Source organism: Mustelus asterias, chromosome 23 (genome assembly GCF_964213995.1).
Source record: "Mustelus asterias chromosome 23, sMusAst1.hap1.1, whole genome shotgun sequence".
NCBI lineage: Eukaryota > Metazoa > Chordata > Chondrichthyes > Carcharhiniformes > Triakidae > Mustelus > Mustelus asterias.
The window spans coordinates 20,186,764-20,212,822 of NC_135823.1; the positions used below are offsets into that span (position 1 = coordinate 20,186,764).

General features: G+C 41.6%; 1 protein-coding gene and 1 non-coding gene across 2 annotated transcripts in view; one reads left to right on the forward strand and one right to left on the reverse strand.

Annotated features, from left to right (window-relative positions):
* Window positions 1–26,059, reverse strand: part of eif3ba (eukaryotic translation initiation factor 3, subunit Ba) — a 37,853-nt gene that overhangs the window by 6,311 nt on the left and 5,483 nt on the right. Inside the window, exons 2-15 of the mRNA XM_078240080.1 lie at window positions 22,865–23,057; window positions 20,822–20,941; window positions 20,439–20,496; window positions 19,336–19,464; window positions 15,296–15,453; window positions 14,087–14,218; window positions 12,971–13,037; window positions 11,934–11,980; window positions 11,464–11,674; window positions 10,186–10,258; window positions 5,130–5,252; window positions 3,119–3,197; window positions 1,901–2,039; window positions 1,251–1,376 (exon numbers count right to left, since the gene is read on the reverse strand). Of these exons, the coding sequence (XP_078096206.1) occupies window positions 1,251–1,376; window positions 1,901–2,039; window positions 3,119–3,197; window positions 5,130–5,252; window positions 10,186–10,258; window positions 11,464–11,674; window positions 11,934–11,980; window positions 12,971–13,037; window positions 14,087–14,218; window positions 15,296–15,453; window positions 19,336–19,464; window positions 20,439–20,496; window positions 20,822–20,941; window positions 22,865–23,057 (1,655 nt within the window). The remainder of the gene's footprint in view (window positions 1–1,250; window positions 1,377–1,900; window positions 2,040–3,118; window positions 3,198–5,129; window positions 5,253–10,185; window positions 10,259–11,463; window positions 11,675–11,933; window positions 11,981–12,970; window positions 13,038–14,086; window positions 14,219–15,295; window positions 15,454–19,335; window positions 19,465–20,438; window positions 20,497–20,821; window positions 20,942–22,864; window positions 23,058–26,059) is intronic.
* On the forward strand, window positions 6,501–6,582 carry trnas-uga (transfer RNA serine (anticodon UGA)). The gene has a single exon. It is a non-coding gene; the product is annotated as a tRNA-Ser (tRNA).

Here is a 26,059-nt window from a genome sequence, read left to right on the forward strand (position 1 = left end):
ATGGGAGGTCGAATCCCATCTTGATAAGAATGGGTCCCTTTGGGAAAGGCGTGGGAGAGCAAGTTGGCAAAATAATTACACTAAAACGAATGACTCGAAACAGCAAACTAAATGGCTCAGAAAGAGTGACTGTCTGGTTTTAATTAAAATCTGCAGGCATGTGAAATATAGCCTAACAACATTCAAATTGTGTGTCACAGTACACAATTATATCAACCCTGAGAAAAGGCAACTTGCATGCAAGGTATTTGTATTTTCACGGACATTGACATTCAGAGAAAATCTTGAGTTTCAAAATATTATTCTTGGGCCTTCAATAAATATAATTTTCAAGCTAGCTGTTTAAATTTACAATACAGTAACACAGGGGCTACATTTGAAGGGAGTTAATCTATGGATGAATCATTGCTCTGACTTCTAAGTTTGTTCTCTTCCTCTGGTCTATCAATGTTCACTCTGTTATTTTATCACCATTTTTTCCCCCATATTCTTGTAACAATAGACAGCCCTGGTGATGGTTGGAGTGTGGAAAAGACTTTGAAAACGTTGCTGGGATACTATTAGAGCAAGAAATACATGCATGTTGCAAACTGAGTTCAATTAACTGTTAAGGTATAATTACATTTAAATACGCACTCATGTCAAAAGAGGCTCAATGAACTGGAGGGCATCTGAGGTGATCGTTATTGCCTGATTTTACTGCAGCATGTTGGTTTCTGAACCTAATCAGTACAATGCCAGTAAGTTTGAAGTTCATTTATTTGTATCACATGTACGCTTACATTAACACTGCAATGAAGTTACTGTGAAAATCCCCTAGTCGCCACACTCTGGCACCTGTTCGGGTACACGGAGGGAGAATTTAGCATGGCCAATGCATCTAACCGGACTGTGGGAGGAAACCGGAGCACCCAGAGGAAACCCGGAGACACGGGGAAAACGTGCAGACTCAGCACAGTCAGTGACCCAAGCCGGGAATCGAATCCAGTTCCCTGGCGCCGAGAGGCAGCAGTGCTAACCACTGTGCCACCGTGCCTCCCTGCCTATCAAGTAGCTTTATAGATTTTCTTGACAAAGGTTAATTTTGTGAGCTGCAAAGATTTCTCCAAATTAATTTTTCATGACTCTTCCTCGCTCCAAACTCCTGACACTACTAAATCAGGAACTACTTCAAAAAGCACTTAAGCTTGCTAAATAGGAAATGTATCAGCTATAGTCAGATTCTGTACAAATGAGCACTGGTTACATACCTTAAGCTGATCCTGTGAGAGCAGGGTTGCAGGTCTGGGTCTCCATAGCAGCTGACAGAAACGATCCTTGGTGTTCTTCTGTAAGAGACGTCCTTGAAACGTCCACATCCAGTATGCATTATCCACCTAACATACATATTCAAAACATTACAAAAGTATGCAGAAGCACGCTTGCTCCAAGTGCTGCAGAATATAGATTCCAGATACCAACTATGTCAGATATATTTTCACCAGTTTTCCTGTGACGACAAGTGGGCAAATTTATCTCTGGCCTTTACTGATGCAACTTTCAAGCTGCACACTAAGTGACAAAATAGTCAAGGGACATCAGCTTCCCGCCCCCACCTCACAGGAAAGCATTTGTACTTCCTCACTGCAGCGCTCATGGGGTCGCAATCCCCATTATTCTATGGGGTGAATATGGCGAGATTCTACTGCCAGTTTAAATACAAGTTTTTGCATGTCTCCCAGAAGACAGGATGCATTGTAGAAAAATGATCAAGGTACCAACCATTGTACAGATCGCAATTCTGGAATAAACATATTCCAAATTTTATGACTAGGAACGTAACAAATTCAAAGAGCTTAGATTCTATTCTGTTCATGAGTTTACAAGGGAAATTGAAATCTTGATATTTATGAGAAATTACCTTGTGACTCCACCACGATACTGAAGTTACGACATAACGTCCTGTTGGGTCCCATTCAACATCAGAAGCCATATAATGCTCAGCGACATTCATCAGTGTGCAATCCGACGTGTCGTAAAATGCCAAAGCACCATTCATGCTACAAATTCAGAATATTTTACATTAAAATAAGATACTTACTTCCAATTAGTATTACTGAAGTTGCGAGTGTTGCTTTTCTTCCTCACACATTTAAACTATGGATATAGTGCATCCCTACATTACAAGTGACCACACTTCCCTAAGTATCCCATTGATTGTAAAGCACTTTGTGATGACCCAAAGTCCTGAGAGGTGCCGTATATAATTACAAATTCTTTTCTTGAGAAAAGCACATGTCAACTTGGACTGATCAATACTCATTAACATGAGCTTTTTAAAATTTGTCAATGTGAACCTCATCAGGCTTTCTAAGTGAACAGCACAAAACAGCGTAGAGCATGCTGCCAGAGTACACGAGTGAATCACCGTGGGGGTAGCAAAACAAAATTAGAACTTCTTCAAACAGTTTTCTTCACTGACCGTGTCAGTGGATGACTATCACGCAAACCGCCAAAATCAGTCACCAGATACTGAATCATAGAATCCCTACAGTGCAAAAAGAGGCCATTCAGCCCATCGAGTCTGCACCAACCGCAATCCCACCCAGCCCCTATCCCCATGTATTTACACTGCTAGTCCCCCTGACTCTATGGGGCGATTTAACATGGCCAATCAACCCGACCCACACATCTTTGGACTGTGGGAGGAAACCCACGCAGACACGGGGAGAATGTGCAAACTCCGCACAGTGAGCCAAGTCGGGAAGTGAACCCAGGTCCTGGCACTGTGAGGCAGCAGTGCTAACCACGGTGCCACCCTGGTATTTGTATTGGTATGATTTTCTTGGTGACAAAAAACTGGCAAGACCCTTTTGGTAATAAACTATTCTGAATTACTGTAATCTGAATTTTTTATTCCATATTGTCAGATCAGCCTCATTAAATCAGTATTTTTGCCCTCATGGATGATTCAGATAAAATCACATCTGACAAAATTACAACTCAAAACGTTTATCATTCACTTTGGTCATCTCTTCACATTACCCCTTCTCTTTCCTGGAGATGTCTCATTCTCATGACAAAATCCAGCAGAAACAGCATGTCTGACTGAGCGGAACATCTCACATTAATCACTCACCTCCTTAGACCAGCCAATGCCACAAATTGTCCTTGTGGACTCCAAAAGATACTATTAGCTTGCTGCTTATCGAACATCTCTGCAAAAAGGGGAAATGAGAGAAAGTTAATTTTGGCCACTACACACTGCCAGTTTACTATCTGGAGAAGTCTTTATTCTATTCTTCCACAACAAATACCTGCAGCAATGATTAAAATACCTACCTGCAAGCAGTTATAACCCATAACTGGTAGCAGTGTGCAGAACAAATACCAACAGTGCTATTGCACTACCAAGACAGAACTTGTATTTACAGATTCTCAGCAATTGAAACAGCAAGTCATCATATTTAGCTTGTATATGTTGATGTACAGCAAACATACATGTTTGTACACGGTTAAACAACTACTTCATTTTTCCTTATGACTAGGTGATCTTGTTTGCGGAAAAGCAACATTTGTGTAGACACAAAAGAAAAAGGGTTCGGATCAAATTTCAATCTTTGGCAATGTTTCCTAGTGGTGACTGAATCTTTTGGCAAATTGAATAATGGGTGAAGAAAGCAGTTAATGATTTCCGTTTCTTGCAGCGCCTTTCATGACCACTGGTCATCTCAAAGCACTTTACAACCAATGAAGCACTTTTTCCAAGTGTAGTCACTGTTGTAATGTAGGCAACGTGGCAGCCAATTTGCACACAGCAAGCTCCCACAAACTATATTGTGACATTGACTGGGTAAATGTTTCTGTGATGTTGACTGAGGGATCAATATTGACAAATACACGGAGGAAATCTCTGCTCGTCTCTGAAATAGTGTCATAAGATCCTCGAGTCCAACTGAGTGGACAGATGGGGGTCTCAGTTCACTGGCTCATCATAAAAACTGTACTCCTGGCAGTGCAGCACTTCTTCAGTTCAGTACTGCAGTGTCAGCCTTGGGACTTGAACCCAGAACTTTCTGACTCAGTCATGATTAGTTACACAATGAGAAAACATGAACAAATTCCACTCAATAGAATTTAAGGTCGCATATTGTTTAACATTCAATGTTAAGTTCCTATTACACTAAATAAGTAGGTATAAAACAAATTTAAAATTGTGACCATACACTAAGTTAAATGCAACATTCAGAACATGCCGGAGTATTTTTAAAATAGAAATCTTTTTTCAGGTTAAAACAAAATCTCTAGTTCCACGTACATCTGATCTGGGTAACACTGCAATGCAATTGCACATCACCACCACCCTCTTATATCATCAATAAGCAGGCGTGGATAAGCAGAGTACATCTGGTTGAAAAAACTCGTACTGTAGAAGACCATATCATATCTCAAATAGTTCACAAATGAACCACGTGCATTTCTGAAGGGATTGATTCAAAAAGCAGAGAAATCATGTTAATCGTGGATAGAATCTTGGTTAGGCTGCGTTTGTCTACAATTACAGTTCCCATGTTACATAAAAGAATCTAGAGGCACTGGAGAAACCACAAAAAAGATTCACAAGGGTAGTACCAGAACTGAAAAGGATAGATGTATCTGGAAAAGCTGAACAGGCTAACAGAAATGTAGTTAATTAACATGGAATGTTCAACATTAGTAGGAACTCAAGTCATTACAAATATGCTAAGAGGATTTACACGGAAAGCAAATGGATAACGCTGAGTGGGTTTGAGTTGCTCTGTTTCGGGAGACAGATGAGGCTGTGCTCGAGGAACTTTCATGGGAGATTAGTTTAAAGCCTTTGTGGATTTCAGATGATTGAGTCACGATTTTGCCATTGTCCACTAATAATCATTAGTGACACTACATAATGCAATTCACATTCAGGTTTTACAGCCGTGTGACACGGAGAAGCCAGTGACGGAGTTTTATTTCCTCTCAGAGAAGGCGGAGGAATGACCTGCTAGAGATCTTTAAATTATGAAAGAGCTTGTTGGGATAGATGCAAGGATGTTTCTTGTTGGGGAGACTAAAACAAGGTGCCGCAAATAGAAGATAATCACCAATAAATCCAATGGGGAATTACTTACTGATGAGTTCAATCTTGCCATTATTCTTCACATGGTAGAAGGATACTGATATTCTGGGTGTCTCTCCGTGTAGCACAGCAAATTTACTTCCGTTTGGCTCCCAAGCAAAAGCAATAATACCCTCTAATACAAATACAGAAGAAAAATAAGCACTTGGTGAAAAGATATTATTTAAAATCTACTGATTGCTTCATTCTTCATAACATAACCAGGAATGTAATTTTTTATCCACTTCTGACAACTAAGCTACAATCCCCACCGTACCCAAAGAATTCGGTATAGATTTTGACAAGTGTTTGTGTACAGCCTATTCCTGTTATTTCATCAACATTGCTGCCCGCCCCCTCTCAGCCAAATTCAAATTTATCCAATAGCTTGAAATAAGCCATTTTAATGAAACAGCACAGGACATCTTTGCACAACTGCAATTTGAAACAATAGATTTAATTCAGCAACTTTATCAGAGGATTGGAGTGTGGCACATGTGACACCCTTATTCAAGAACAGGTGCAAGGACAGTCCAGGGAATTACAAGCCAGTCAGTTTAACTGGCTTGTTCAATACTGGGTAAGGTTTTGGAAACAAACAGGAGAGAAAATAAATAGGGGAGAGGTTTTAATCCAGCATGGAATTGTAAAAGGCAGATGATGCTTGGTTCACCAAACTGAATTTTTTTGATGAAGTAACAAAGATGTTTGACGAAGGGAATGCAATGGATTCTGTGCATATGAATTCTGACAAAGTGCCACCTGAAAGGATGATTGAGACTTTTGGAGTGCGAGGGTCACTGTCAGCTTGGATTTTAAAAAAATGGCTTATGGACAGAAAACAGCAAGTCATGGCAAATGGTTGTTCCCGAAGGGGCCGCTGCTAGAACTACTGCTCAAAATCTGCCTCTCTCCCCTATGATACCAAACTTCGGAGGTGAAACTGACAGTGAGGATATTGCAGCACAGACAGACTCACAGAATGGGCAGACAACCGGCAAATGGAATGAAATACAAAAAAGTCTGAGGTAATGGATTCTTGAGAAAAAGGACAGGGAGAAGCAGTATAGACTGAAGGGACACGGGGAGGGTTTCCTGTGCATCGATCTTCGAGAGTAGTTAGCAATGCATACAGGAACCTAGGCTTCATAGAGGTCTCAAGTACAAGAGCAGGGAAGTAATGCTGAGTCTGTATGAAGCTCTGGTTAGGCTACAAATAAGAGTTGTGGCCAGCTCTGGTCTCAAGGCCCTTTGAGAAAAGTAGATTTACCAGAATGATTCCAGGAATGAGGGATTTTAGATATAATGTTGGACTGGAGAAGTTGGGGTTTTTCTCCTTGGAGCACGAAAGATTGAGGAGAGATTTGATAGAGCAAGTAGTAGAGCTGCGATGGCCAAGTGGTTAAGGCATTGGACTTGAAATCCAATAGGGTTTCCCTATGCGAGTTCGAATCCTGCTTGCAGCAAGTGTTAGTCGAGCTGTTTTCTCAGTAACTAGCAATACCTACTGCTTGATTTAATGGTTTGACAAAAAGTTGGTGGACTGGAATAAGTAATGCAAATCCTGCTCTTTAGGCGGCACAGTGATTAGCACTGCTCTCTCACAGCAGCAGGTACCCAGGATCGATTCAGCTTTGGGTGACTAAATGCCGCATGGGAGAATGCAACCAGTTATGCCCGATGAAGTACTAACATTAGTGAGAAGGCAGGCGGTGAAGAGGAGACAAAGATTTTACAGATAGATAGGTTTAGGAGAATGGGCCAAAATTTGATAGATGGAGTTTAATGTGGATAAGAAACATAAGAACATAAGAAATAGCAGGAGTAGGCCATCTAGCCCCTCGAGCCTGCCCTGCCATTCAATAAGATCATGGCTGATCTGAAGCAAATCAGTTCCACTTACCCGCCTGCTCCCCATATCCCTTAATTCCCTTATCGATCAGAAATCTATCTACCCGTGATTTAAACATATTCAACGAGGTAGCCTCCACCACTTCAATGGGCGGAGAATTCCAGATATTCACTACCCTCTGAGAGAAGAAGTTCCCCCTCAACTCTGTTCTGAACCGGCCCCCACTTATTTTGAGGCTATGCTCTCTAGTTCTGGTTTCCCTTCTAAGTGGAAAGAATCTCTCTACCTCTACCCTATCCAGCCCCTTCATCATCTTATATGTCTCCATAAGATCACCCCTCAGCCTTCTAAACTCCAACGAGTACAGACCCAATCTGTTCAATCTCTCCTCATAAGCTACACCCCTCATCTCCGGTATCAACCTGGTGAACCTTCTCTGCACTCCCTCCAAGGCCAATATATCCTTTCGCAAATAAGGGGACCAAAACTGCACACAGTACTCCAGTTGCGGCCTCACCAGTGCCTTGTACAGTTGCAGCAAGACCTCCCTGCTTTTATATTCTATCCCCCTCGTGATAAAGGCCAACATCCCATTCACCTTCTTGATCACCTGCTGCACCTGCAGACTGAGTTTTTGCGAGTGTGAGGTATTCCAAAGTGTGAGGTATTCCAAAAACAGAAAATGTTGGAAACTCTCAGCAGGTCTGACAGTATCTGTGGGGAGAGAATACAGCCAATGTTTCGAGTCTAGATGACCCTTCGTCAGAGCTGCTTTTATATTATGTGAGGTTATCCATTTTGGCCAAAAAAATAGAAAGGCAAATTATCTCAACGGAAAGCAGATTCAAAATGCACCTGGGCAGAGGGATCTGAGCGTCTTTGGTCATGAATCACAAAAGTTGGTATGCAGGTACAGCATGTAATAAAAAAAGGCAAATGGCATGTTGGCATTTATTGCAAAAAGACTGGAGTATAAAAGTAGAGAAGTGTTGTTGCAATTGTAAAGGGTGTTAGTGAGACCACATTTGGAGAATTGTGGCCAGTTTTGGTCTCCTTATTTGAGGAAGGATGTGGTGGCATTGGAGGCAGTTCAGAGGTGGTTTACCAGATTGATTTCAGGGATAAAAAAGGTTGATGCACGAGGAGAGATTAAACAGTTTGGGCTTATACGTGCTGGAATTGAGAAGGATGAGAGGGGGTCTGACTGAGCTATATAAAATGGATTGATAAAGTAAATATAGACCTAATGTTTTCCCTTATGGGGCAATCTGGAACATTAGGTCACAAGCATTGGTTGAGAGGTAGTAGATTTAAAACTGAGATGAGGAGGAACTACTTCTCGCAGAGGGTAGTGAATTTGTGGAACTCCATAGCACGGTGGAATCTGAATCATTAAATGGTCTCAAGGAAGAGATAAGATATAGTTCTGATAAAAAAACATGTTAAAGGAATATGGGCAACAGGTGGGGAGGTGGATTTGAGGCCCGGGAGAGATCAGCCATGATCTGATTGAATGGCAGAGCAGGCTCAAAAGGCTGAATTGTCTACTTCTGCTCCTAATTCCCATGTTCTAAGTATAGGTGAAGTTGCATGCAAATGTAGAAATCCTCAACAATGCCATTTCAATATACATCTGATCTATATTAAAATGGCATTGACACCCAACATACCAAAATGGCAGAGAGACTTACAATTAACTTTGTTATACTGGAACTGAGATTCAAGAAATTAAACAGCACAATATTTTGATCCACTGCTTTTTGCAAATCACCGGTTAATTCAAGGATAACAGGAGAATTTTACAATATTTGAATTTCATAAGCATTCTGAAGACTAGTGTACTCAGTTAAGACAACTATTTAAAAAGGGTAGAGATAAACCTGGCACTTACAAGCACACACACTGGTGTTGGGGAAACTTTGAGACAATAATCTAGGAAAATTGAATTGGCACTTGGACAAATATGTGTTGACAAATGAAAGCCAGCAGAGATTTGTTGAAAGTAAATCATATGTTACAAACTTGTCGGAGTTCTTTGATGAAGAAACAGAGGTTGGTGAGGGTTGTTTTGTTGAAATGTATTATGAGCTTTCAAAAGGCATTTTATACAGTACCACATATTAAACTAATTTACAGAAGAATCAAAGTGAACGGGTTGAGTGGATATGCAATTGGCTAAGGAAAACAAAAGAAAAACAGGCACAATGAGCAGTTTTTCCAGACTGGAGATAAATATGAGGCTGTAGCACTGAGACTATTGCACTTTTGATATATTTATTTAGTGACCAGACTTGGGTACTCAAGGCAATAACTTCAACATTTGCAGATGACATGAAACTCAAAAGCAAAAACAAGAGGAAAATAGTAACAACCTCGAGGAGGACACAGACTGATAAACTGGGCAGACACATAGTTAAAATTTAACAAGAGGGCTATGTGAAGTGATGCATTTTAATAAAATTTGAGAGTGTGTACAGGAACAGAATGACCTGGGAGTGTATTATGTATGTACAGATGTCTTTGTAGACAGCAGAGCAAGTTGAGAAGGCTATTAAAAAGGCATCAGGCTTTGCAAATAGAGGCAGGGAATAGGAAAGTAAGAAAGTTATACTAAACCTCCATAAAACATTAATTAGGCCTCAATTGGAGTACTGTTACCAAGTCTGGACACCATATTTTAACAAGGATGTTATGGCCTGAGTAAAGGTGCAGTGAACATTAACTGGAATGATAACACATGAAAGGCTTTTGTTTGTTAGCGAGATGAGAGAAACGTGGGCTGTTTCCACAGAACAAGATTTGAGATCGAGTCCCTCCTTATTTACTGATTCCAGTTGCAGATTACTTAAACTAATTGGCGAAAGAGATAAGGCCACATTGGAACTTTTTCTTTCACGCGGCAAATTGGACGAGTACCCGGAAGGATGAAAATTTGTAGGGTTATGATGAAAGAGCAGGGCAGTGTGATGAATTAGATTGCTTTCTTAAATAACACAGGCATGATAAGCCAACTCCTGGGCTGTAACATTTAATGAACTAATTTTCAAATAATGGATTATCGTAACACAAAAATCTCAAATTCCCCTGGAAACTATGTAAACAAAAACACCCAATTAGAAGTTCTATATATGAAATTCTACCGAATGTCTTAACTGGGACTTTTGTTCCACAGGTGAGAACATAACTAAGGCTAATAAGTCAATTTGAGGCAACCCACCTTTCATTTCCACAACATCCACAGGAACCTGCTTTTCCCTCATTCTGAAGATTTCAAAGTTAGTCACAAGACCCTGTAGAGGGAGAGCTTACTAAACATTAAATAAGCAATTAACTTCAGATCAGAATGTTAACAAGAGCAATTACTGATAATCTCTGGGGTAGAAGAATTGAAATCATAAATCTCAATGGTGCAAAACATTTATGGTAAAAGAATCTGGTATACACGATGGCAGGTTCTACATTTAAAATGTACACGTAGAGAGATGTGCCAGGTATGAAATGGTGGCCTACATAATTTAATTTCCTGTTTGTTGCTCTTCAAATAGAAAACTAATGCAATTGTGTGAAAACTTTAGGCTGAAATAGTTTCAAAATGAAACATTTTTGAACTAGATAAACTAATTTTAAAAAAAAAATTAGGACATTTTGATACCATAAACTAACAACACAGATCAGTGCAGGTTGCTGCACAGTAATCAGGTACAAATTTACCATCAAAATCAGAAAATGCTGGAAAATCTCAGCAAGTCTGGCAACATCTGTGAAGAGAATAGAGCTAACGTTTTGAGTCAGGATGATCCTTCGTCACCTCTAACAAAAGGTCATCCAGACTCGAAACGCTGGCTCTATTCTCTCACCACAGATCCTGCTGAGATTTTCCAGCATTTTCTGTTTTTGTTTCAGATTTCAGAATCCACAGTATTTTGCCTTCATCACAAATTTACCATTGACTGGAAGCATCTACTACATGGCAAAGTTAGATCAACCAATTTTGAACTGTCCAATACAGAACTGACTTTACCAGCAAGGACAGTCACAAGTGCTCTGCACGTATACTGTGTTATATTTTCCCACTGTGATCACAACGTTTAAAGCACATTGGGCCATGATTGATTCTTTGAAAGAGTCATGCAACACTGATTTTACTGTCCTTACTCTCCCCACACCTTTCCTATACAAATATAATTTCTCCAATTTTCCTTTAAATGTTTTCTCTGCCAATCCCCATGACATGCCATTCCAAGCTCCATTAATCCGCTATGGAAATACAGTTCCCCTAACCTCACTCTTAATGACAATGGTTACCCATTGGTCACCAATTCTCAAGGAAACGGCCCTTCCTAAATTAATCAAAATGTTTCATGAATTTAAAATTCTTACCCTAGATGTTTTAACAAAGAGGAAAAACTGATACTGTATGAAACAAGTAATTTGACATGCAGTTCCTTTCCTGGGCTTTGTTTTGTCAGCCATTATTCACGGCTCAAACACATACCTGTATACCTTTCAACGTTCTATCGACTTTCACACACAGGTAATCTCCATTTTTCTGCCAGTGTAATTTACAGTCCACCACGTTGAAAAGATTGCGCACTCTTATTTCTTGCCGTGTTGGAAACTGCATTAGAGTGACTCTAGCTGGAATATCTTTGTCCTCTGGCACCCAGAACGCAATAACATTATCACCGGGAGACCAAGAAAAATCCCTAGTGAAAAAAAACAGATAAGTCTAATTAAACACTGACCCTTTTGCAAACTTGGAAGTTTTGGTATACAGAACAATTGACTGTAAGGAGACTTGTACTGGGAGAGCGAGGGGTTGAATTCCCAAGAGAGGAGCGAGACGGCCAGAGGGGCGCGCCCGGGTGGGGACACAGGGGCGGCAAGGAGCGCGTGAGGGTGGGGTGCAGGGCGTGGGCAGGAGACCGAGAGACAGAAAGGGAGACATACAATATGTGTTCTTACTTTATTCCACTAATCTTCAAACTCTTCTTATCCAACAGTCCCATTGACTGAAAATAAAAAATAATTTGGTAGTTTTAGCTCCATTGTATACGAAGACCGTGAAGTTTAAAAGAAACACACCTCCCAAACTTCAAATCAAAGTCCACTATTATTTTCCAAAGATTTTAAGCACAACCCCATTCACAATCATGGTTATTTCATTTTTTCCATTCCACCCTACCCCCACACCAAGTTTCTCCCCGCATTCTTGAACCAGAGTTCTATGGATTCCAGGCAATCTGTAGTTCTTCACCCCAGAAATCAACCTTCAAGAATTCAGACAGTGAATCCTGGGAGTTTTGAGGAAGATCAGAATTGATCACATTATTCAAGGTGAGCTCTGCTGAATAGGACTGTGGGTTTACTTGGTAAAGCCACCACTGTCACTTTTACCTCAGTCATAAATGAAATATTATATACTAATCTGCAAGCTCGTCCATCTTTATTTAACTAAATAGTTAACCAAACTTTTCCATCAGATATAACAGCCAAAACAATATTACAGTTGGGGTTCAGCTATGACTCCAACCACAAACTAATGAAAACTTTGTAAAAAAAGTCAATACACTTGCTAATGTCCGATGATTTGGGGGAAATTAACAACATTTGTCCTCTGATCACTCTGTCCCTCTCTAGCACCACCCAAAACGAGTTTTCACATTTCATTGCTGCCTGAATGCTGAGAGTTTTTCCACTTTTCTGCTGCATTTCCAACTCTGGTCCATTTTTCCTGATCCCTCGGATTTCCACAACTATCTTCTTGAACCCCCCCACCCCCCCCTGTTCCTGCACCCCCCCCCCCCCCCCAACCGACCCTTGTTCCTATGCCCCCCCTCTCTCCATTGTTGCTTATATTCCAATCCCACATTCTGTAGCTGAGAAATTTTGCAGACTGTTAGAACAATCTGTTCACTTTATGTTGAATCATTTTGTTTAGCTGACGGAGTTACTTCCTTGAAAACATCTTGAAGACTGTAGCAGTTAACAGAAATACTCACGGGTGTTTCATAAATACTAAGTGTGTCTTGCGTCATTCGGGCAAAAAACCTCCCATCGTGGCTCCATCTATTGAAGAAGAACCATTTAAAATGACATTCACATTCTCTTTATGGTTCAAGTTTCCACAAACCAGTCGTCAATATTAAATATGCCAGTAGGGTTGAGCAACATTCCAAAACTCAGCATGGCTTTGGGAATATTGTATTATTGGCAGTGGTCACAGCAAGGCAAGATGCAAGCAGCAATGCTGAGCTTGAAAGAGAGGCTGCTGCTGGTGCGGTGTAGTAATGGAGTGAAAGGAAAGAGAGGGAACAGTGCAGGACATCAATGTTAAAAGGATGGTGCTTGATGGATGGGAGCACTGGAAAGTCACTGCCAGGTTTGGTAACATGGGAAGCAGAAGAGTTGTTGGATGCATTTGCAAGGCTGAGAGCTGCAATTGAGAAAAAAATACAATGATTAAAAGGTGTTGACTCTGAGGGCAGCTCGGTAGTGGAGAACAGTGGACGGGAAGGCAGCAGAAAACACACACTCGGGGAAGGTGGAGGGAAGGCAGTTAAGGAGAAATTTTCCCAAGTGCTTAACAGAAGAATCCAAGTGGTTTCTCCAGCAGTGAATTAGAAAAGCTTAATGATTGAAATATGAACTGATGGAATAACAGGGGTGTAATTGGATATCAATTGAGTTTTAATGCAGATATAGGGCATTAACTGGGGTTTCATTTGAGCCTAGAAGAGCTATTTACTGAAACTTGCAGTGTGGTTGAGTTAGGAGGATATCTTTGTAATGTTTCACTTTATAAATCAAAGACTGGCTTTCCAGATTCATATGGGAGGGACCAAACTAGCTAGCTAGGAATGCTCAGCTCCACATGAAGCAGCGGCATAGCAGCTAAGAGTGTCTAGAAACAAATATTGATAGGTACTGCTCAAGAAAAGATGGCAGCGTAGTGCGACAGGAAGTAGTAACATTAGGGGGAGGAAACAGGAATTGTGCACACAGACCTTTAATATGTAAACATCTATTACACAAGCGTGCTTTTGTCAATAATCAATGAAACGCCTTTTGGCACAATAATGCAAACACTACGTTTGAATTCTCCCGATCACACTCACTTGAATATAGGCCAATGTGCTGAGCTCTCACAATGAAATCCTCGTTTCTTCTGGCCTGTTAATACATCCCAGATGATGATGGCTTGAGGATCATCTTTCGTGTCCATTAAAGGGCTAAATGACACCATATATCTGTGAAATAAAATACAAATTGCTTATGTTCACATACATTTTTCTTCCCTCACAGGTCTATTTCAGAATTGTTTTCACAACGTATGAAGTTGCTGGTGTTACTGCAGCGACTAAGCATAACTCAGAGTAAGTTTCAATTACAGTGCAATTAAAGATTTGAGAGAGAAAAAAAATGGATGGGAGGAAATGTGGAGGGTAATTATTTAAACTTGCATCATTGGAAGGAGGATTTGAAACCCTGCTCAAAATGTAGGATCAGCGGACAGAAGAGAGAGAGATTATTTTCCAGAACAGAGTATCACATATAGCAGGTTATGCAGCAAGACTACATGATTAGCTGCTGGCTTAAAAATCTCACTATTCAGTTCCAGTACTTCTCCCAATTCTCATATTGCACATTGTTAGTGAAAATTAAACAATTACAAAAAAATGCAAAAGCAAAACTCTACAGAAGGTGGAAATTTAAATCAGACGGAATATGCTCAAAATACTCTGGCATCATCTTTAGCAAAAACAGATTGTTCCAACAAAAGGACGTCAACTCAAAGCATTAAATCTATTTCAACATATTGGGTGCAGATTAAGAGAAGACTTTTAGTAGAAGACAACATTTTGCTCAGGGAACAGTCTGTAATCTAATGCAAACTGCTTGGGTAGACTATTAAGTTTATTAGTCACAAGTCGGCTTACATTAACACTGCAATAAAGTTACTGTGAAAATCCCCTAGCCGCCACACTCCGGTGCCTGTTCGGATACACTGAGGGAGAATTTAGCATGGCCAATCCACCCAACCTGCACGCCTTTCAGATTATGGGAGGAAATCGGAGCACCTGAAGAAAACCCACACAGACACGGGGAGAATGTGCAGACTCCGCACAGACAGTGACCCAAGCCAGGAATCGAACCCGGGTCCCTGGTGCTGTGAAGCAGCTGTGCTCACCACTGTGCCACCCACTTCCAACATTTTCAGAATACACCAAAAACAAAATACTTTTATTTGATGGCAAATGCAGTACCACTGTTGAGAAAAATATATTGTGGAGACTTTCAGCCCAGTACCTAATCGAAGTAGATACCTTTCACATGGAGAGAAATCAATTAGCTGGACACCTTGGTGGCTAAAGCGCTGGATCTGCTTGAACTTCTCCCCACCCCAAAGAGCAATACCACGCTGATGGAACGTTGCTAAGTACGTGCCTTTGGGGGACCAACGAACATACGTCTCTGTCCAACGCTGTCAACAAAAAGAACAGAATACATTTACAGTCCTAGTGTGAGCTTTGTTGAACCTAGCTCAGCAAACAGTCAACTAAGGAACTCCACTGAGTACACTCATTTTCCTCAGCTGAGAAACAAGGAGAATAAACTAGGTTGTTGAACTATCTTCACAAAGAGCAACAGCAATGAGATATGTAATAGCACCCCAAGACCCACTGCTTCCTGTGTGGTCCAAAAATAGTGGTTAATGGACGATGGTCTGTCAACACTGTGCTTTCTTCTGTACAGGAGTTGGTGGAATCTCCTTATTCCATAGATAATCCTAAGGCTTCCCTTTCAACTTTTGTGTAGTTACTTTCAGCTTTGCTCAATGTTTGAGACGCAAAGACAATGGGTGCTCCTTCACCTGATGACTTGATGTGGGATATCATCGCTCTAACACTACGAGATGCGTCACATGCCAAGTGTAGGGATAGGGTAGAATTGAAAAGTGCAAGGACTTCAGGTTTGAGCAATGCTTCTTTGACATTATTGCATTGATCCAACCACTTCCACTTCTTGTTTTGGCGCAACAGGTTATATAATGGTTTTAAAATGGTTCCCAAATTGGAAGAAATCTTCCATACTAGTTCAACAATCCTAGGAAGGATCACAACTGGTGCGGGCGCCTCTGAATTGCCTTGACCTTTTAAGGAGATTTGTGAAAGCCGGTGGCATCTATCACATGTCCCAAATACTCAACAGAAGACTGGAAGAACTCGCATTTGTCCTTGTGGAATCTTAGTCCAGTCTTCCAATCTTTGAAGAGTGGCATCCAATTTTTTTTTAGTGTCACAAGTAGGCTTACATTAATCCTGCAATGAAGTTACTGTAAAAATCCACTAGTTGCCACACACTGGCGCCTCAAGATGCTCCTCTTTGCCTTTTCCAATGATTAGGATATCATCCAGATAGCACTGGACTTCACTTAGTCCACTCAGGATCTGATCCATTGCTCTGAACAATGCCGGAGCTGATGTGATACAAATTGGTCATTTTCAGAATTAAAACAAACCTTGGTGTGTCACAATTGTCAGGAGTACCTGTGACTTCTGGTCTGCATTCATTTGAAGGAGTTATACAATAAATGGCAGAGCCATCAAGAGTATAGAAGCACAGAGGGACCTAGGTGTGCAAGTCCACAAATCCTTGAAGGTGGCAACACAGGTGGAGAAGGTGGTGAAGAAGGCATATGGTATGCTTGCCTTTATAGGACGGGGTATAGAGTATAAAAGCTGGGAGTCTGATGATGCAGCTGTATAGAATGCTGGTTAGGCCACATTTGGAGTACTGTGTCCAGTTCTGGTCGCCGCACTACCAGAAGGACCTGGAGGCGTTCGAGAGTTCAGAGAAGGTTTACCAGGATGTTGCCTGGTATGGAGGGTCTTAGCTATGAGGAGAGATTGGGTAAACTGGGGTTGTTCTCCCTGGAAAGACGAAGAATGAGGGGAGATCTTATAGAGGTGTACAAGATTATGAAGGGGATAGATAGGGTGAACAGTGGGAAGCTTTTTCCCAGATCAGAAGTGACAATCACAAGGGGTCATGGGCTCAAGGTGAGAGGGGCGAAGTATAACTCAGACATCAGAGGGACGTTTTTTACACAGAGGGTGGTGGGGGCCTGGAATGCGCTGCCAAGTAGGGTGGTGGAGGCAGACACGCTGACATCGTTTAAGACTTACCTGGATAGTCACATGAGCAGCCTGGGAATGGAGGGATACAAACGATTGGTCTAGTTGGACCAAGGAGCGGCACAGGCTTGGAGGGCCGAAGGGCCTGTTTCCTGTGCTGTACTGTTCTTTGTTCTTTGAAGGCATGCCTGGCTCAGTTCGATTTTGCTATAATGTTGGCCTCCTGCCAATCCTGCAAACAGGTCACTGATATGGGATAGAGGGTATTGCTCCGTACACAATACTGGATAAGGGTGACTTTGAAGTCTCTGCAAATTTGCATGGATCCATCCTTTATAACAACTGGTATAGCTCATTCACTTTGACAGGTTCAAAGACTCCCGCCTTCACCAGTTTTCCAAGTCAGCCTCCATTTTTGGCCTGATGGCAAGGTCAGTACCCTATGCTTTCGGGCATTTTGTTTGGCTCCCTGCTTTAATTTTAACTGTGATGTTTTTCATTCTCCCCAGTTCTTCATCGAATATAACTGTGCTTCTTTAGAATTTTTCTAAGGCCTGATTCTTCATTAGTCAGCAGGTTGACTTCAGCCCAGTTCAGTCAAATCTTTTCTAGCTATGTTTTACCCATCAGTGCTGGATAATTGCCCTTTACTATGTGTAAAGGCAAATCTACTGTTTGCTCGTTATGTGGCACAGCCATGTCAATGCAGCCCTTCAGTGGAACCACTTCACCAGTGTATGTCTTCAACACTGTTCTTGAAGGTTCCAAGGGAATGTGTCTCCTCATAGAGTCTCTGGCACCAGCGACACTGCTGCCCCAAAGTCGACTTTCACCCTTACTGGTTGTCCGCCCAGCAGTGGAGTGACCCAGTATTTGTTTGCAGCACCAGCAATCACTGACAATTTGTCTTCAGACTGCAAGTTGCCTCGTTCCTCTCGACTCATTTGCACAGCATGAAACACTTTTGTTCTGTTTACATGCTGTTTTGGTTTGCTCTTGCTTCTGGTTATTTTTGTTCCTAGCTTGCTTTTTCTTCTAGCAGGCACACCCCATATGAACCCCCGCCACCACTTCTGCATTTTCTATCCTTGCAATAGCATTCGCAGCTGAATGCCCTGGCTTCACGCATCAGTAACATGTATGAGTTTCAAACTCTTAGGTGTCAATTCAGTCAGCATTTTGTGTATCAAATTTTCAAACTTGTTTGCTGAACTTCTTTTGCAGCCAGCTCCATCGAAACATCAATTTCTCTGACCTTTTTCAGAGTACGGTTACTTTCGGTTAGCAACTGTTTCCGTAATATCTCGCTTTGCAGACCAATCTGCCCTGAATTGTATCATTCAACACATCGCCGAATTCTCAGAACAAAGTCTCCTTAAATACAGCCATGAATTGCACAATTGGTTCCCCCCTTCTTGATTAATTTTGTGGAATCTGAAGTGCAATGCAATCACTGAGGGCTTTGGCGAATAGCATGCTTGCAGATTCTCTACGATTTGTTCATATGTTTTAGTGCCTGGCTTCTCCAGTTGCACTAAGCTTGGGATGAGATTGAACGTATTCCTCCCCATCACGCTCAGGAATGTGGGAACCCTAGTATCTTCTGCTATTTTGTTTGCTTGCACGAAATAGTCAAAACACTCAGTATAGGAGCCCCATCGCTCCAGAGTTTCATCAAAGAGTCCAAGGCATCGAAAGCTCCCATCATTTTCTTCCTAATCGGGGTTCCGCATATGCACACTTTGCAAAGTGTTTTCAGCAGTTACCTTGCTTTTCCTGTTTGAACAAGGCAACAAACCAGAACTGCAGCCTCTTTTTTTAAATACCCCCAGCTCTATAATTTCTCTGCAGAGGGTCGTTACTCACGTCTACCTATGTCCAGAGCAGTCATGAGAGCTTCTCTTTTAAGTCTTCTTTTTGTTAATTTTTTTCCTCCCAGGTGGATAACAAACACCATTTCAAGTCCTTGTCGCCAGTTTTTGTGTTGTGTGTTGTGCAATTGATGCTAGGAAGCACGGAGGGTTAAAAACTAAGGGAATTTATTTACAAGACAATTTCCTGAGCTAGTGACCAGTGATGCCACTTCTCGTGGCGACATGCATATATTAAAACAGTGCTTACTGCAGCTACTAAGACTCAATATCAATACATAATAGTTTATCCCTCCCAAGACTTTTCTCAGGCAGCAGTACAAACCCAGAGAGGTGGTAAATTTAGTTAATACTTACTGCACGTTCTTCAATGACAACAGGTTCCTTTATGTCATTCCACAAAATAGCTGTTCTATCTCCAGACTCGTAGATGATACTGCACTGATCTCGACAGTCTGGATCCTCTAACCAGTATCGAAGATTCCCCTATATCATTAACAAAACTGTTATGAACTTGGTATTAACTTATATCAATCAAGAGATAAATAAACTTGTCAATTTTGTTAAGGGAACATTTCCTCTATACAGTTTACAGCAGGTGTCATTGCAATTTGTCCACTATGTGCGGTGGTTGGTGTAAGCAAAAAACTTAAATAACAGAGGGAATCATCCAATTCCATTCCCGTACCTTGTGCTGAGTAAATGGCCCCATAATGATCCACGCAAGATGGAGGGGGCAGTTTCACTCTGGTCACCCATTGGCACTTTAAGCCTGAAATATTTTGCATGTGGTTGAAATAGCATTTTTATAACTGACATGTATAATAATAAAGTCAGCATCATTTTGTCCAATATAGGAGACTGCCCAGATAAATGCTGCTATTACATAAAAGCAATTAAGCAACAGGGGAGGCAGTGGCGTAGTGGTATTGTCACTGGACTAGTCATCCCGAGTTCCGGGTCTGGGGACCCGGATTTGAATGCCACTACGGCAGATGGTGTAATCTGAATTCAATACAAATCTGAAATTAAGTCTAATGATGACAACGAAACCACTGTTGTCATCATTAGACCCATAAAAACCCATCTGGTTCACCAAGGTCTTTTAGGGAAGGAAATCTGTCACCTTCACCTGGTCTGGTCTAATGTGACTCCAGATCCACAGCAATATGGTTGACTCTCAAATGCCCTCAGGGATGGGCAATAAATGCTGGCCCAGCCAGCGACGCCCACATCCCACGACCAATATTTTAAAATATTTCAACATGGGCCTGCTTGGTTTGATTTGGATTTAGAAATCAAGTCCCAGACACACAACATTGTCTCAAAGGGCCAACAAATTAAATGTCGGGATACAGAAACTGAACTTTAGACAAAAATATTGTTACATTGAATGTGAAAATAAAGTAGGTAAAAGGAAATCAGTGTCCATATAAGGTTTATATTTTACCGTGACTTACAAAATCTTTGAATGGCTGTTTTGGTGGAATTTCCCAATCATCGCTAATGGTCATGTATCTGGCAAGAAAGTACAAAGTCAACTGAATCATGTTGTAAGGAGACTGTACAATATTAAATGCTGCTAAGCAATGTTTCAGCAACTAGCAGGATAAATCTTTGTTTATAAAAATCAACTAAGTGATATAGGAAAATTTACTTCACGGTGCATTTATCACTTGCCCCTTCACCCAACCACTGCCTCAACTTTTTACATGGGAATGGATATCTAAGCCTCAGTCACCCTTAGTATGTGGGTTCCAAATTAAACATGTCATAGTTTGAATGCTTTTACTCCCAACAGAAATAATGAAATTGATTTAAGCACCATAATTTTAACACCTACTTATCAAAATCAGTGAAGAGGTTGACACGGAAAGTATGCTGTTTGTCTAACTTGTATCCATCTGCATTTTTCACAGCATCTACAGCACATGCTGGTGAACTGTATTCCAAGAAAATGTACCTGAAAACAAAGTTGTGAACGTTATCATAGAATACAATCATGGAAACCCTTCAGTGCAGAAGGAGTCTGCCCCGACAACAATTCCACCCAGGCCTGATCCCCGCAACCCCACCCATTTTACCTGCTAATCCCGCTAACCTACAGATGCTGGGACACTAAGGGACAATTTAGCTTGGCCAATCAATCTAACCCGCACATCTTTGGAGAGTGGGAGGAAACCAGAGCACCCGGAAGAAACTCATGCAGACACAGGGAGAATGTGCAAACCCCACACAGGCAGTGACCCAAGCCAGGAAGCTAACCCAGGTCCCTAGAGCTGTGAAGCAGCAATGCTAACCTCTGTGCCACTGCCCCTCCCATGTTATGGTGGTACCAAAGAGTTTATTTATTACAGATAAGTGAGAAATATTTGAAAAATTTAAATAACAGCCCGCAACATCAAGACTGCACACAAACAAAACATTGAAGGCAAAATTCTCTGGCCAGGCTCAAAATGCTGTTCATTCACAGTTCAATTCGGGTGTGGGAACTTGTTCCTTTTATTTATTTAAGCATTGAGATAATGTCAAATCTCAAGGCAAAGCACGGTATTATGGTCCACTGCACATCAGTCAAATCCATTTTAACCTGACTTGCTGTATCAGCATATTTGCAGGTGGAACTCTATATGCTACAAAATTACAGTTTCTGGTGTTTCATGAAGACTCCCCTGCAGTTCCTTGATTATGATTTTAATTCGATTTTAAAACACTCACCCTTATTTGCAAATCCTTCCATTGCCTCACTATTCCTATCCGTCACTCTCCCACCTCTACAAACTCCTAGAGATCACAGAATCCCTACAGTGCAGGAGGCCATTCAGCCATTCGAATCTGCCCTGACCCTGACCCTTTTTAAAATCTTACCCAAGCCTCATCCCCGTAACCCCACACATTTACACCGTTAATCCCCCTAACCTACACATCTTTGGACACTAAGGGGCAATTTAGCATGGCCAATTAACCTAACCTGCACACATTTGGACCGTGGGAGGAAACCAGCGCACCTGGAAGAAATCCACACCGACACGGGGAGAACGTGCAAACTCCACACATTCACCCAAGGCCAGAATTGAACCTGGGTCCGTGGCGCTGAGGGGCAGCAATGCTAACCACTGTGCCACCGAACCAATATCTGCACTCATCCAATTCTAGCCTCTTGTGCATCGCTGATTTTAACAGTTCCACCATTCATGACTGCACCTTCAATTGTCTTGGCTATATATTCTGGAATCCCATCCCTAAACCCTTCTGCCTCTTTTTCCTCCTCAAGGTGCTCATTAAATCTACTTCTTTTCCCAAGCTGCTTTTCCTTATGTGGTTTGGTACCAAATTTTGTTTGATAACGCTCCAGTGAAGCTATGTCAAAGGTGCTTTATGAGCACGAATTGTGTTGTATCATTGTAGTTACAATGAAAAAGGTTGGCTTTGTAATGGCACATTGTAACACAATCAAAAAAATATGGAAGATTTAATTTAATTCCTTTGGAAAAAATACCCGCCATTGCATGAAATCTCTTGATAGATTAGTTACTGTTATATAATGTGATCTGGTTCAACATAACCTGTAAAGTCACCATAGCTCCAGATGACCATAGGCTGCTCTCCGATTTGAGGGGGAGAGCTGACAGGTGGTGAGTTAACCTGAGGGTCACCACTTCTCAGGCAAGGGGCAAGGTTGAGAAGGCAGGGCCTTTGAGAATAACCTCAGCCGGTGTGGGAATTGAACCGTGCTGTTGGCATCGCTCAGCATCACAAACCAAGCGTCCAGCCAACTGAGCTAAACCAACCCCCCATGATCACACACTAACAGAAATACAACTAATGTGGTTTGCGGTACAATGGAGAAATTTACATTCCTTGCAAACCTTTACTGCAAACATACCCCTTCGTCTTTCCATCTGATTCTGGGTAAAACTCATTTGCAATTTTCCCAAACTTGGAAAAGATCTTCTGGATGACATTTCGGAGTTTCTCGAGTCGATCTGGTCCAACTTGTGGTACATTATCCACGACAATAACAGAGTCTATGCCATCAGCTTCTTGGGGCTGGTCCTTTAAAATTTCACCCAGCAGTTCTACAAGAAAAAAAATTAAAATCAACGTGGTAGCACTTGATTTATTTCCCCTGCTAGATAGATTGCTGTCAGAATGCAGTGTGCTCCACTGCACTCTGCAACATGGTGGTAAATTCCTTGTTGGAAAATGCTGCTCAATGTTTGATCACGTCAAAAGCATTACGAAAGGCAAGTTCAGTACGACACTGGTTATTCCTTCTTAATCCTTATAAAGTAACCTGCATCCTGATGGTAGAGCCAAGACCACAATGTAAAATGCATGCCATTTTGGCCAGTCTAATAGGAAACAGGTGCAACAGTAAGCACACTCACTGTACATTACACCATATAAACTGCAAGGTAGACAGGACCATACAACTCGTGTCCATAGCCTGCAAGCACCAAAATGAAGTCTTGAGTCTCAGAGGCCATCAATAAAAATGGCTCCTGGTAGTGACTATGGAGCATTACGACTGTACAACTACACTTGTGAGATACCTGACCAGGCTGTCTGTTGGTGTAATCCCCTGGGAGGGAAAAAGATATTCAAAACTAAAATGTAGGGACCCCCCCCCCCCTCCGCAGTTTCCTTCAGGTGATCAAAACCAGGAAATGATACTGACCATGATCATGTGTAAATTTCACCAACAGTCAACAAATAAGGAGCATAACACTATGCATTTGGATAAATGTAGTAACTGGCATTGCAGCTACAAATGTATCCAATACTACATATAACGCTGAAATAATACACTTTGGGTACAGCGTTATGCTTTCAATTTTACTTTAGTGCAAATGCTAAAAAATGCACAACATTCTGGAAATAATTTATAGGATGGCAGCATTCTGATATTTTAGTTCCAGGATATTCAGCAATAGATCACAGAATATGAATACAAATTATCTAGTTAGCAAAGGTTAACACTGCCGTTTCAACTTGATGTTGAATTACACAGGAGTCAGGACTTTAGAAGATAGAAATAGATTGTGTCTGCATTTAGATAGGTTTGGACAATTGGTCCACGGTTGTCATATGTTTTTCAGGATAGATATGAGCATTTGTACAAATATACACAACAAAATACAGATATAGAGCAGTGGTATAAGTAGATTCACATTAAAGATGACAAAGGAGACACACTTGACAGCAACGGCCATTCCCAAAGACTCTGTGGAAGCTGCCACCAGGCATAAAGGATGTTCAACAGCATTGTCTGAACTATTCAGTATGAAACTAGGATAGCAATAAAGGCAAGGCTCTAGTGAGACCTCACCTCGAGTATGGTGTGCAATCTTGGTTTCCCCCAACCTTGAGCGCATTGGAATGTCTCAGAAGGTACAGAGTAAGACAACAAGAATAAGCCACAATCCAAGAGCTTTGAGCTACAAAAACAAACTTCATGCCTTGGGTTTGGATTTACTGCAGATGAGCAGAGGGAAAGGTTCAGAGGAGAACCAGTGTGACAGCCAGATTAAAGAACGTTCCTCAGATAGGCTTAAAGAGCTGAACCTCTTTATATTAGAGCAGCATAGACTCAGAGGCTGAGGCGTAGAACATAATGAAAGACTGGACTGCATGCATGCCTGATGATAGATTATTTCTGCTTGACAGATTGGGTCAGACCAGATGCAATGTATTTAAACTACTCAAGAAAAAGAATTGGCTGGTGTTCAAAATTGTTGCAAAGCCTTCAGCGTACACTTACAAAGATCTGCACGCTAAAAGAAAAGGCAGTTGGTTCGGTTCTTGGCTGGGGTAGAGATTGCATCTTATAGAAGACAAGTTATTCAATAGTTGACGTAAGCATGGTCAGAGTGGTCTCCTGGACTGGTTTCAATCACCTGAGGGAGTTGGAATGAAATTTTTCAGGTTTCCCCTCTATTTTTAGTTGGGATTTTGCTGTTTTTATTTTTGTCTTTCCCAGGAAATTATGTGCCTGAAATTTTCAAGTGTGTCATCGTGATGCTTCAAGCAGCATGAATGCAGGGCAGCTAGCCTTTCTCTGTCCAACATTTAAATATCTTGGTCTGAAGATGAAAAAGTAAAAATATCAATCACATGCAAATAAACAAATTGTTTGAACAACAGGGTGAGGTAGAATTGAGGGACATTGATTTTAATCGGGAAAGAAAGGTGGATCTTCATCATAGAAACCCTACAGCGTAGGGCATTTGGCCCTTTGAGCCTGCACCGACAACAATCCCACCCAGGCCCTATCCCCATAACCCCACATGTTTACCACGCTAATCCCTCTAACCTACACATCCCGGGACACTAAGGGGCAATTTAGCGTGGCCAATGCACCTAACTTGCACATCTCTAGACTGTGGAAGGAAACCGGAGCACCGGAGGAAACCCACGCAGACACGGGGAGAACGTGCAAACTCCACACAGACAGTGACCCAACCCAGGAATCAAGCCTGGGTCCCTGGAGCTGTGAGGCAGCAGTGCTAACCACTGTGCCACCGTGCCGTGAATTTTATCATTCACTAGAAGATTCCAGAGCTGGCAGTACTTCAAGATCTTTGAAGAGTTTTGTCATGACAGCAGGTCAGACATAAACTGGCTTGTGATCTCCAGGCGTGGGTGTGGACTAGACCATGAAAGAGAGACAGGCATGCAAAGCAACGGCTCCTACAGGCCGTTCCCAATCCAGCTCCTGTGGATAGCTATCTTAGCCGGGCCCAGGAGCAGATTCACAAGGTTGCCCGACTTAACTATTGCCCTCTGCAGCAGATGACAGAAGATCGGAACAGGGCCAGAAGTTGAGTAGCATCCTCTTCAAATTCCAAAATACAGGATGCAACATTCACATTGTGAAACATGGGCTGAGACAACATAAATTACAGATACATGGGAGGAGAAAAACATTTATCCCGAGTTCCAACAGGATGAGAAATATTTTATAGATGTAAATAGATTATAGATATAGTCTGAGGATTCGGGGTAGACCATTTAGGAAGGAGGTGAGGAGACATTTCTTCGTCTGAGTGTGAGCCTGTGGAATTTATTACCACAGGAA